This window comes from Accipiter gentilis, chromosome 28 (genome assembly GCF_929443795.1).
Source record: "Accipiter gentilis chromosome 28, bAccGen1.1, whole genome shotgun sequence".
In the NCBI taxonomy this organism is placed as follows: Eukaryota; Metazoa; Chordata; class Aves; order Accipitriformes; family Accipitridae; genus Astur; species Astur gentilis.
The window spans coordinates 12,439,239-12,451,267 of record NC_064907.1 but is presented as its reverse complement, the minus strand read 5'-3'; the positions used below and the strand labels follow the sequence as shown (position 1 = coordinate 12,451,267).

Below are 12,029 nucleotides of genomic sequence, written 5' to 3'. Positions count from 1 at the left end.
CCTTGGAAAACTATTTCCACCTTGATGCCCAAGGATGTTGTTAAGTGCTCAAATAAAAATGGTTCTTCTCAAATGTCTTTCAGTTCCAGTAACCTAAGGTACTGCCCTCACCAACAGCCAAGTCCACACTTGTCAGGTTTAGGGGAGATGCCATTTAGTTTGTTGCTGACTAGCGGTTTGTTGGGGCTTTTTGACACATTCACTCCTGTCTTCACTGTACGGAAAAACTTCTCAGGACTGCAACAGCAATTAATCAATTGCTGTTTCCTTATGTTTCTTAGAGCTACTACCATGTCCTCTGCTATAATGTAATCTTTATTAATAGCTTTACAAAGATTGCTTACATACAGTAATGTAAGCAAGATACATTTACAACCCAAGTGACCTGCCTCAAGATAGTTCTGGTCGGTTTGGGGTTTTTTTGCTTGGCTTTTTGTTTGACACTTGCTTTCTTTAGGTGGTGAAATACCAGCTCACAACTCAATACAATATTCAGGTATTAGGCTTTCTGTTTGTGAATAGGAGTCAAATCTCTCCATTTTAGTTATTGTGGATTCATCTTTTATTTAAAAGCAAAAATAAAATTGAACCCTAACAGCCCTTGAAATGAGCCCAGAAGAACTGGTTCCACCCCAGCAAACCACACCGAGACACACACAGTCCCACAAGCAGCACTGGATCCACATGGTGAATATTCAGAGATGACATTTTACTTCCCAGCCCCAACTGCATTTGAAAGAAATCATGGCTTTCCAGTTTAGACACTGCCCTGAAGCAGTGAGGCACCTGCATGTGATACCTGCAAGTTGTCAGTCCCTCTGTGTGTTTTACATCCCCCCTCACTCAGGTGCGAGGCATGTCCTGCAACCTTTCAGCCACCTGAAGACACTGGTACTGGGCTTATAGGCTAAATGAGCTGGTCACCTTTTCCAGCATTTATCACCGTATTATATATAAGGTGGTTATAGTAAATTATCCAGAAGAACCCATAAACTATTACGAGTAGAAGTTCAATCCTGAGCTGCACATTTAATAAGAGGGGAAAAAAAATTCGCAAAGCCCAACAACTTACAACTGGAAGACAGACAAGGAAACCAACTCCTGGTTCAAGCCAAAAGTTACGCACCTCTCATCTGCAGAGATAAAAATAAGCTATTTTGCAACACACATCCATGAAAAGAAAGGATGGATGGGATGCATCAACAACTGTCTTTCCTGAGGCAAACATATTGTGTATTCTTTCTCTTCCCACTTCGTTCCTCCCCAAAGCAAACACCTATAGCAAATTTTTTTACTTGGCATGTTTCATATTCCATATTGTTTTATCTTGGTCTCATGCATCAGTCTCTTCCCATCCTACTTTACCATTCCTGTTCACCTCGTGCCTTCCTCCCTGTCCTGCTGAGGACCTAAGTCTATCCCCAGTAGGCTGGTGATTTGCATCTCATCTGCCCCTTCCACTTTAATAGCCAACTCTTAGTATGTGGCTCGTCCAGTTGGGAGCCATAGGCTTTTTTTTTTTTTTTTTTTAATTATTTCAGGAAAGGGATGAATGTGCTGTACATTCACTCAACTTCAAAGCGATGGGGAAACACTTGATGGAACTGAGTAGGTGGTAGCAAAAGTCAACAGAGCAAATTCTCTGGAACTGGTTTTGTCTGGTAGGACAGAGGACCTTGAACCTGCTTCTGTCAGCTGCCACCCACCCCCACCAGACAGGGTCAGACAACTCAGATTCAGCAGATGCTCCAGGGTGAACACAGCTCCTGCAGCAGTGTAACGCACAGACAGACTTCAACGCATTTGAAGTAATTGCTTACATTCAAGCTCTACTTAACATCTGCAAAAAAACAAATCTAAGGGACTATTTTATATGAAAGCTGACGATGGGAGACCCAAGTTTCTGCAGATCCATACCCCCTTACCCCCACCCCAAAGGAAGCAGATGAGATCCAAATCCAGTAAGTCCCATGAATTTCTTCAAAGTCTTTGCTGCTCAGTACTACTACATTCCCACTATATATCTGCAAGTGCAGGCAGTTGTGTATCTGCACACCAGCCGGCAAGGTACACATGCTGGACTTGCGGGGTTTGGAGACTTTGAGGTTGCTATTGTCACTTAGCACTCTCCTCTCTTCTTCAAAGCCTTCAGCAAGCACAAAAATGGTACTTTCCAGCCTGATTATACTTATCAGTATGACTTAGAGATGTGACCTTCCCACTCCTGACCTTAAAGTGGTCAGCAGAGCCAGATGTTTTACGGAAGATACAGGCTGCCAGCTGCTTCCTCTCAGGTTTGCAAGTGTCCTTCTTTTGAGAAACCCCCATGAGAGACTCCCTCTTTCCCTGCTGCAGTGTTTGACTTCACTATGCAAAATGATCCCTCAGCATATTGTGCTCAACAATGCGATAATTAAAAAAAATAATAAAATCAGGTCTGCTCAGGATGGTTGTAAGTGCTAGAAAGGATTCTTCCTTGTTCAATGTAAAACAAAGATGGGGAAGGGGCTATTTCAAGAGAACATGTAAGAAGTTATACAGCACTGAAGCATGGAAAAAGCCTGAAAGCACTTTGGGATCAGCTCAGTGCTGCTGCACTTAGGTTTCAGCCTAACACACTGGCAAGAACCATCACCTCAGAGCAGAACTAAGCCATGAAAGGTGCACTAAGGCTGGCAGACTCATCTGGAGATCCAGGTAACTCTTCCTGAACCATCACGAGAGAGCCAAGCACACGCAGGGGGGCTTCACAAGAGTTAGAAAAACAGCAGAAGCACAGCCAGCCAGATGTTTCCTTGATTACACTCATTATGAAGCTCATCAAAAAGCTTAGGGAAATGGTGTGGCATCTCAGTACGGGCTGGCATCTGTAGACTCTACCCATTCTTCTGCCGTCTTCAAAGGGCTCATAATTCATTCGGAGGCACGTACAACTGAAGAGCTCCCACTAAACCTTACAAATCCTGTTTGAAGAGGACTTTCATTTTGCACCCCACGTACCTGTCAACAAAGTGGTGAATAAACTAGAGCTGCCTCTATGTCCTTCATCACTCTCCAGCCAGCCTAAACTTGGTGCTGTTTTTGAGGGAGAAAATAATCAGGAAAATGATCACCACACCCGGGTAACTGCAGGCAGTCTAAAAAAACCCTCCCAAACCCGAGATCCTTCTCCAGAGCAGAAATAGCTCTGATTTAAAAATAAAAAACCCACAACAAAACAAAACACCCTCCACAAACCCACCAAAAATCCACGTCCCCTTTATCAGGGGGCATTTATAAATTAGTTGCTACGGAGTAGTTTTAAAAGTTACAAAGATTACAAATAACCACATAGTTTTCAAGAACCTTTATACATCATCTTTTTTTAATTAGATTAGCTTTACAAGCAACTTGAGAGCTCTTTCATAATGAACACTGCTTTTCAAATTACACAACTTTATAGGCAACCTGTAAATGAATCCTGAATTTCTTCGCCTGCTATAGATAAAGGTCTCATATTTCACAGCCAGCTAACATCATGAATAAAAATAACATTATGAAGCTTTATCTTTAACCAGGACTAGACACATACAGATCATAAGACAGTTTAAAAAATAGTTTTAAAACAAGGACCTGCTTGGTGATGCTCAAGACTGAATGTTCAACCGACATGAAATGAACAGTTTCTAAAGACATGGAAGAAATGGCTGACCTGATTGGTTGACCCTATTGTAACGACTTACATGGAGTGAAAAATTAAGCACTTTTTAAACCTGTCTGGCAAGCACAAACCTACAGTGTGATTAGAATTTGATACGCCATGTAACTGCAGAAGTTTGAATTACAGAGGGAGTGAAATGAGTTTAAAGGCTTATGCTTACATTTCTAAAACAAAACCAACCAAACCTCCGATAAAGTAGCACTAAAGAAGATGAAGTAGAAGAGGTGGCTTTTTTTTGCTTGTTTCATTAGTAGCCTAAATGCACTGCAGACCAGACAGTAATGAAGATTTGCACTCCTTGGCCAGGTTGGCAGAGGCACTTACAGTAAAGGTATCCTGTCTGTTTTTCTGGGAAGAAAAGAGGAAAGAGGAAGAGAACTGTAAAGGGCAAGAACTTATTAAAAAAAAAAAAAAAAAAAAAAAGAAAAAAAAAAAGAAGGAAAAGCAAAGTAAAAAAACCCTGGGATTTCTGTTGGTTCTCCTAAATGATATACGAATACTGATTCTTCCCCCCCCTTCTGTCAGTTTGTTACTAAACAATTAGCTTTTTCATGTTTTACATGAACAATAGTAATCTTTTTAATAAAAAATTACTGAGCTTTCCATAGAAAAGGTCTCTAATTGAATACAAACTATACAGATGCTAAAATTGTCACAAGTTGTAATATATACAGAAATATTTCTGTACACTCACATTGTTTTGGCTAAGTAAGGAAATAAGGGACAGATAGAAAACTGCAGTGGATAAGTTGATCAACCCCCAAACTCCTATAAATATGAATGCTGTCTTTCATCGGTTTGCTTTTGTTTTCTCAAGCTTTTAAAGCTCAGGGAAAAAAAAAAGAAAGAAGAGGAAGGGAAAAAAAAAAAAAATCAGCGTCCAAAACATTAATTTCTTAAAAATAAGAGTATCAAAGTTTCTGCACATCTCACTTCTATTCTGTGATGTCCCCTCTCCTTGATAAAATGAAAACAATGTAAAAGAAAGTAAATGTTTTCTTACTAAATATATTCCTCAGTACTGATCAAAGGGCAGTGCCTTTTGAAATCCTTCAGCACAGCGAAAACCTAAAGATGTGTTGCACAAGGAGCCTACAGTGATGCACTTCAGCTTCAGTGTGCCGACCCTCTCCTTGATACTATATAATAGATCAAGGTGTCAACTTACAGACTACATGGGACACCAACATTTGAAAAGGAAATTTAAAAAAAAAGTGAATTTTAGATATTCTATTAACTTATATACAAAGGAAAGGGCGGTGGCAAGTATTCTTTAGAAAAGGGAGAAAGCTCAAAATTTTCTGTCAAGTACATAAGGAGGTTCTGGGTACCTCTAATAGCCTAGGAAAGCCCTTGTATATTCTTGTAACTTGATGGTATTTACCAGGTCCCCAAAGCCAATGACAGCAACCGATAGTGTCAAGTTCACTTAGTGCCAGTCACTTAAAAAAAAACCCCACAAAACAAAACAAACAAAAAACCCCCCCAAAACAAAACAAAACCAAACCAAAAAAACAAAGAAGAGACAGAAACTTCCCCTCTGTGGATTCAACACATAAAACCACAAACTGAATGTTACTAATAGCGAGATACTGATTTGCTTCTGTTAATAAGGTTCAAGAGGACATAGTCAAAAAAACAATACAGCAGCAATCTTTAAAAGTTAAGATTAGTGTGAGATATGATATAAAACAATCAGGTTTTTAGCTGGTAATTAAAGTGCTCCTTTTCTGACGTAAGGTGTAAAGAAAATTAAAGTGATTATCAGTTACTGGCAACCCTTACATTAAATTAGGTCTTTCATGGCAGAGGAGAACAGTATGAACAGTTTTACAAAAATAGATCCATGTTATTTTGGAGAATACTGTAATTTTTTTCTTTTTTTTTTTTTCAGTTTTTCTTTTTTTTTTTTTTTAAGACTCAATTTTGATAAACTGTACCTGGTCATACAAAAATTACCCAAAATTCAAACTTTTACCATATAAAAAAAGGGAGAGATGAATTGGATTCAGCTGGATGACAGGTCTGGCAAAATATAAGGATGGACAAATTCTATGTAGGGCACTTATTTATGTCCAGATGCATATGCTGTTTCTTACTGATTGCTTATCTTCTTCACATAAGCAGTCACAGGCCTGGAGTCACAATCACATAGTACAATGCTTCAGCAGTCAAAGAACCTTCTATTTGATGCAACATTGAAACACTGTTTGCTTCTTTATTAAAATATTGGTTTGTTGTTGATTTTCCTTTATCTTGTTATTCACATTCAAAAGTTAATAGATAGCATCAAGATTTATCAGGGAGAATAGCAAGGGGAGTTGCTAAATCAAAGGCTTATAAAACGTCTTTCCCAACTGAGTCAGAAGGTTTATTAAGTTCAACCCTCACACCTTTTTCACCTGCAGAAATATGAAAAGGAAATTGGTATTACTTTCAACATTTATCAAAGTACAGTCTACAGAATTGCTACATCAATTTCTAGATTAGTTTTAAGAGAGTACTTCAAAGACTGTCTAGTACATCAGAATATCCAGAGTTTCTGGGTATTTACCTTTGTAAAGAAACTCTGAGGGATTTTTAAAATGCAACATTCCATTTGACTTGCTGCTAAGAAATAAACAAAACCAAACCACCAACTAACCCACACCTCTTCTGTCCTTTTTTCTAAAAATTGACCTAGATAACTTCAGATACCCCTGAATAAAAACTTGACTGTCAAAACATTAACAGACACAGTATCCCATATTCAAGAAGAAATCACACATATTCTGCATGGCTTTAGTTAGACTGACGCTAAGCCAAAAATGAATAGTTGTAGATCTATAACTTACATAGTATATTATATTTATATATAAATATAAATTATACATATATAATTTATATTATATCTACATTTTTATTTTACTGTCAGTAAAAAATAAAAAGTATCTTGCACAATTCTTGCTGCAGATACAGAGCAAAGAATGCAATTTTAATTGCAAATGAAAATGGAAATCACAACAATATGATCATATAAATCAATTACAGGGCAAACCAATACTGAGATTTAAATACGCCCTCCAACCCAGCCTTCCCTCCTTAAGTGCCTGCAGTTTAGGGGGATCCTGGAAAGGGAGGGGGGACAGGGGGGACGGACGGAGACCTCCCCTGCAGACACAAGCCCACCCAAACCGCTTCCCTGCACTCTCTCCGAAACAGCAGCAGCTGAAGCTGCGTGGAAATAACCCCAACAGCTCCGATCTGGACACGAAGCCCAGCTCATAGACAGACAGACGGGCTTCCTGCTCCAGTCGCCTAACAGCAAGGAATGGAAATCTCACTCGGAAGTGACTGGCCCACGTCTTCGACATCACTGGTTTCAGAGCTCTTGACAAAACCAGGGAGAAACTGGCCGTGTGCATGCGTGCCTTGCGGTACGCCTGATTTTGGTTTATTTTTCAAACTACTGAAACAAACGCAAAATCGTGATGGCAATTACAAACATGACAGAAGTCCTAGGCCATTTCTCCTTATAATGCTAATTTGAACAGGAAAATTAGATCAACTTCCTCTTGAGGGAGAAGCCAGAAAAGGAAAACAGATGCTAGATATGTGGAATTGGAAATAGAGGAAGTAACTCCATTCTTTGATTCCAGATTTTAATTTTAGGCTTTTGTTTTTCCAATACAGATTCTAGTCAAGTTAAGTTGCATTCACTTGCTGAATCTCTATATTCTATCAAAACTATTTCCAGGGCTCTCGGTTCTGCAGCACCTCACGGTCTCTGGTGTATTTATCCTCCGCAGCTATTAGGCAGGCAAGACGAGGGAGAAGCTGTATCCCCCATATAAAAATACTGCGCAGCCTCGGGTCTCAGAGGAAGCACGAGCAGGACAAGGCACCGACCTGCATTTCCCAAGTCCCTGTCTAGCAGCTCAACCACTGGGTCACCTTTCCCTGTAAAACCTGACTCCGAGTTACGCTGTTTTTCTCCCCCCTTTTTGTGCACAGGGTGGGCCAAGGAGATGAGGCTGCGCTACCTAGCTATTCTTCCAGCAAAAAAGAACACAGAAGATATTAACAAGATTACCTGTTAGATATTTTACTTTAGCTCGTGCTCTTTCATCTGCATCAAAATACCAGACTGTTATTGCGTACCTAGGGAAACGGATGGAAAAAGAACTCCTGAACTATGAAGAAAAAACCCAGTGAAGCACTTGAGATAAAACACAGCCTAAATGAGATGATTCCTCTGCAGTCTGACAGAAGAAAGATTTCATGAAACACAAAGCAAGCAGGTTTTTTGTTTTGGTTTTTTTGTTTGTTTTTTTCTATCAGTAGGTATCATTTGAACAGTCATTGAAAGGGTGACACTGATGCTGTAAGTTTACACTTCTTTTTCCTGATGAGTTGCTATTAGGGGTCTCACCCAGAACCTGTAATATAGTCTCCGTCCGTATCACCTTGCCCTGCGACCTCAACTTTTACTTTACTCGGTCAAGTCCAGCACTGAGTCACACTGCAAGAACCTCTTTTTTTGGACATTCGCTGTAAGGGATAATTAACTACCCCTTCTTACACAGCTCCTCTGGTTTTCCACTGCCCACAGAGGATTTAAATATGAAATGCCAGCTATTGAGAAAAGACTTTAAGGAGCTTTAGTAAATGGCATTTCACCCCCTGACTCTGCTCGGAGCACAAAGGGGGAGGGCAGAGCGGTACAGCCTCCTGAAAGGCTGCAAGAGGACACGCCGATGGCAATTCAAGTTACTTCTTGCAAATGTACTGGTGTTATCTCGCAGCTCCAGCCAATGTTCAGGGCTCTGGCCATCCAAACTGTGTTGCGACATGGGCAACAGGAAGCCTGGATCAACGACTCCGATGATTCACCTATTAACATTATCTGGAAACGCCACTCAAGATGTGGGGGCATTGAATGCAGGTACCTTTAGCATCATCCACTGCCCTACACTGAGGGACAAAGGAGATAGCAAGTTCCCCCTGTGACTCAGACTGGGAGCAGCAACTCTAATACTCCAAAGAAAGAAAAGATTTGTGTATCAATGGCCGTTTCTGCCCCACAGCCCTCTCCCAATTCCCAAAACTAGAAAGTTGTGGCTTAGTTTGAAAATGACTATTTTCTAATGACTCCCTCACAACAAGATGGGACATAAAACTGAGTACTTAATCTTCCAGTAACATAGTAAGGTGCTAAGGACACAGGGAAGGGAGAAGCCATAAAGCCATTACGGAGAAAGAATGAAGACAACACCCCTTGGCCAAGGTGGGGTCTGCTTATGGCTCTGCAAGCTCCTGCCCAGTTCTGCCAAGTACATGCTCAGAAACTTCTGGTGTTTCCAGTCCTCCCTCCTACCCACACAAGAGGATGTTTTCTCCAAAATAAGAGATCAGACATCGATACAAACTGAGCAGCACAGCAGAAGACTAATCAATCAGTAGAAAAAAAACCCTTCTCATCATGGTGCAACTGGAACTGTACATGAAAAGACCTGGGATCAGGTCATAATTCATAGTGTCACTCATTTCTCATTAGGATTTGCTCATTTCTTGGTAAGTGAGAGGCATCATGCAATACACAGAGTCCATTAGTCCTACCTTGTAGCAAATGCTGGCTGTACTTCATGAGGGTTGCGGCGATCAGACCAGAAGAATAGCAGTCTATCAAATTTGGGTTCAATATCAGCGAATTGGGCTTTGCCTTCTGGAAATATCCGAAGGATGCCTCCACTTACCTGCAAATTAAATATTTAAAACCAGTGCTTGAAAACAACGCCTCATTGCATTTAGAAGTACCGAATATCACATTTGAAAATATTTCAGACACTTGGAACTGAAATAAAAGCTTTTATCAGATGCTACAGAAATTATGAATCTACGGCTTTTCTGTTGATACCTTTCATTTAACAAAACGTTTTGCACATTTTTCACTAAGTAATTTCAGAATGCTTGCAAATATTAAACCTCTATTCATGTTTAAGTAAAAAGCTGTGGGTTTAGACTTGCTGTTTATTAGCTGCATTACCCACTCACAAAAAATGGACAAGACTGACTGATATTACACAGGTGGCTAAAAATATGCCAATACAGATGAGAGAAACACCATATTTCACATGCAAGTTTCACCCTTTCCCATTAAAGAGACTGTTTCATTTAACAGCAGCACAAGTTTATGTTACGTTTCTGTAATTAAGATGGGGAAAGACTAGGAAACTTCAAACTAAAGCTTGAATCTCTATTACCCCTGGTGAATTTAGATCTCTTCCAGGCTTCAAAAAACAGTTGGACCTACCTATGCATGCCTAGAAAACAGCACAGGTAGGTGGGGTTATTATTTTTAAGTCACTAGGTGGGGTTAATCATTTTTAAGTCACATTAACTTTTCCTACTGATGGTATGGATGAAATCTAACTACAGATAGCCACTATAGGCCTTCATGGTTAAGTCATAACAGTGCAAGTACTAACAAGGTAAATTGATATAAATAACTGTTTTATAATTGTGATCTAAATCAGTGAACAAGAAGTGACAATTTAGATGAATTTGTTCTCCTAAAGAAAGTTTGAGCTTCTTTCTTTGCTAATGAATGTTCTTGATAATATATTAATTTGTAATTTAAAAAGGATTCTGCAGGAAACGAAATACCTTTGTTCATAAATTAAATATCCAGCTAGTAAATTTTTCAGTTATTGTGAAAATGCAATTTGCTTGACTTCTACACTCTGGTATGTATTCATTTTCTTCCAGGAGAGAAATCGTAAATCAACTAAAAATGCCCCAAAGGTGCATTTTAAGATGTTCAGTCCAACCAGTGCACTTATATGCAAAGATGCTATCATGGCAAAAAAAGGCTAGTAGTAATTTATTTTCTAATTGAAGGATTAAATTTGACATTTCAAAGAGCAAGTCAGAAAGAGAAAGTTTCAAGCGCATCCATTTCTGACTCAGCTTTCCGATCTACCAGTTTTATGCAAGTATGTTATTAGTCTCATTGTATGGTCTTATAAGAAATGTACAGCACTCAGGAAAAGAAAGGAGAAGAAAGGAAAAACACAACCCCCCCCCCCCCCACCTCAGCTGCAACCTGTGTTATTGATATCTGGTGTACCCAATTCACAGAAACTTACTGCTTACGTGCTCTTCCACATGCTACTTCCTAAGTACGACAGAAGTATCAGTAGTTTTATCTTTTTTTTTCCATATACAACGAGAATAAACTTCTCCATAGTTAACTGCATAGCCATCAAGGAATAAACAAAGCTATCTCTGCGTGACTCTCTTATGCTTTCAATACAGCCAGTTAGCTACATCCTTTCTTCAAATCTACCTAATTCCACTGAATTGCTAGGAAAATCTGTATTAAAAAGTTATTTTATCATAGTCACTACATCTATGGAGAGTTTTGAGTCACTCGTAGTAAATTCTTAGACCACTTGAACTGTGTTCTAAACCTTTATCTATTCTACACTCTGTACCTACAATAGCACAAAGACTTGTGCTGCTTTGAACTGTACTGATGTAGCAATAACCATCACACTTGGCTTATATGAAACTGCTCCCAAGCTACAGCATCTTTCTTTTTATAAGCATACTCAATTAAGTAATCCAGTTGCACAAACAGTAAACTCAAGTCTCAACAGGAATATAAGGAGAAATAAACTAAAAGCCATTATCTTTCAAATGTTCTTTATTTACTCTTTGTGTATGGGGGGGGTGGGGGTGTTACCATACAAGTAATGTACAGTAAGTTGCATAATTACATATTTATGAAACTTGGATACTAGCACATACTTATATGTATAATTAAGAAACATTCATGAAAAACATGCAACGTCCCTTCAGTCTCACTGTCAAGGAGATCCTGCTGGCATCATTCAAAACCTTGAAAATAAACACCTCATCTCTACCTGCTCTCACTAACAGCAGAATCAGGGGGGGCAAAGGATACCTACACTTAACATAATGTAAGAACACAAGTAAGGCACAGAAATAAAGGACATGAACAAAGACCTGTAACAAAGGTGCATTAGCAGACATACGTAAAAAAAAAGTTATAAGAAAGAAATTATTGCATACCTTAGCATCCCAGTCTTTATTAAGATAATATATACATGTAACGCATCTTCCGTCTCCATTTGGATTATCAACATGGCGCACGTATCCCGTTCCATTGCCTGGATAACATGCCACCATAGCCTAGAGTCAAAGAATCAAACACAATAATTAATTTTATCTGTATGTGTGGGGAAAAAGTCTACATTTTATCTGTATTAATTCCTAAGTAATTCATACATAAGCAACAGAAAAATTAAGTTAGAAATAATGGGAA

General features: G+C 39.1%; 1 protein-coding gene across 4 annotated transcripts in view; it reads right to left on the bottom strand.

Annotated features, from left to right (window-relative positions):
- EGLN1 (egl-9 family hypoxia inducible factor 1) overlaps positions 1 to 12,029 on the bottom strand; it is a 595,298-nt gene that overhangs the window by 555,076 nt on the left and 28,193 nt on the right. Inside the window, exons 2-6 of one of the 4 annotated variants that reach the window (XR_007509863.1) lie at positions 11,777 to 11,896; positions 9,299 to 9,435; positions 7,773 to 7,840; positions 5,679 to 6,102; positions 3,332 to 4,048 (exon numbers count right to left, since the gene is read on the bottom strand). Coding sequence is in view for 1 of the 4 variants with exons in the window: in XM_049831370.1 (XP_049687327.1) it covers positions 6,038 to 6,102; positions 7,773 to 7,840; positions 9,299 to 9,435; positions 11,777 to 11,896 (390 nt within the window). In the remaining 3 variants the exon portion in view is untranslated. Of the gene's footprint in view, positions 1 to 3,331; positions 6,103 to 7,772; positions 7,841 to 9,298; positions 9,436 to 11,776; positions 11,897 to 12,029 lie in introns of those variants that run through there. The other 3 variants (XR_007509864.1, XR_007509862.1, XM_049831370.1) reach the window with 3 other exon arrangements.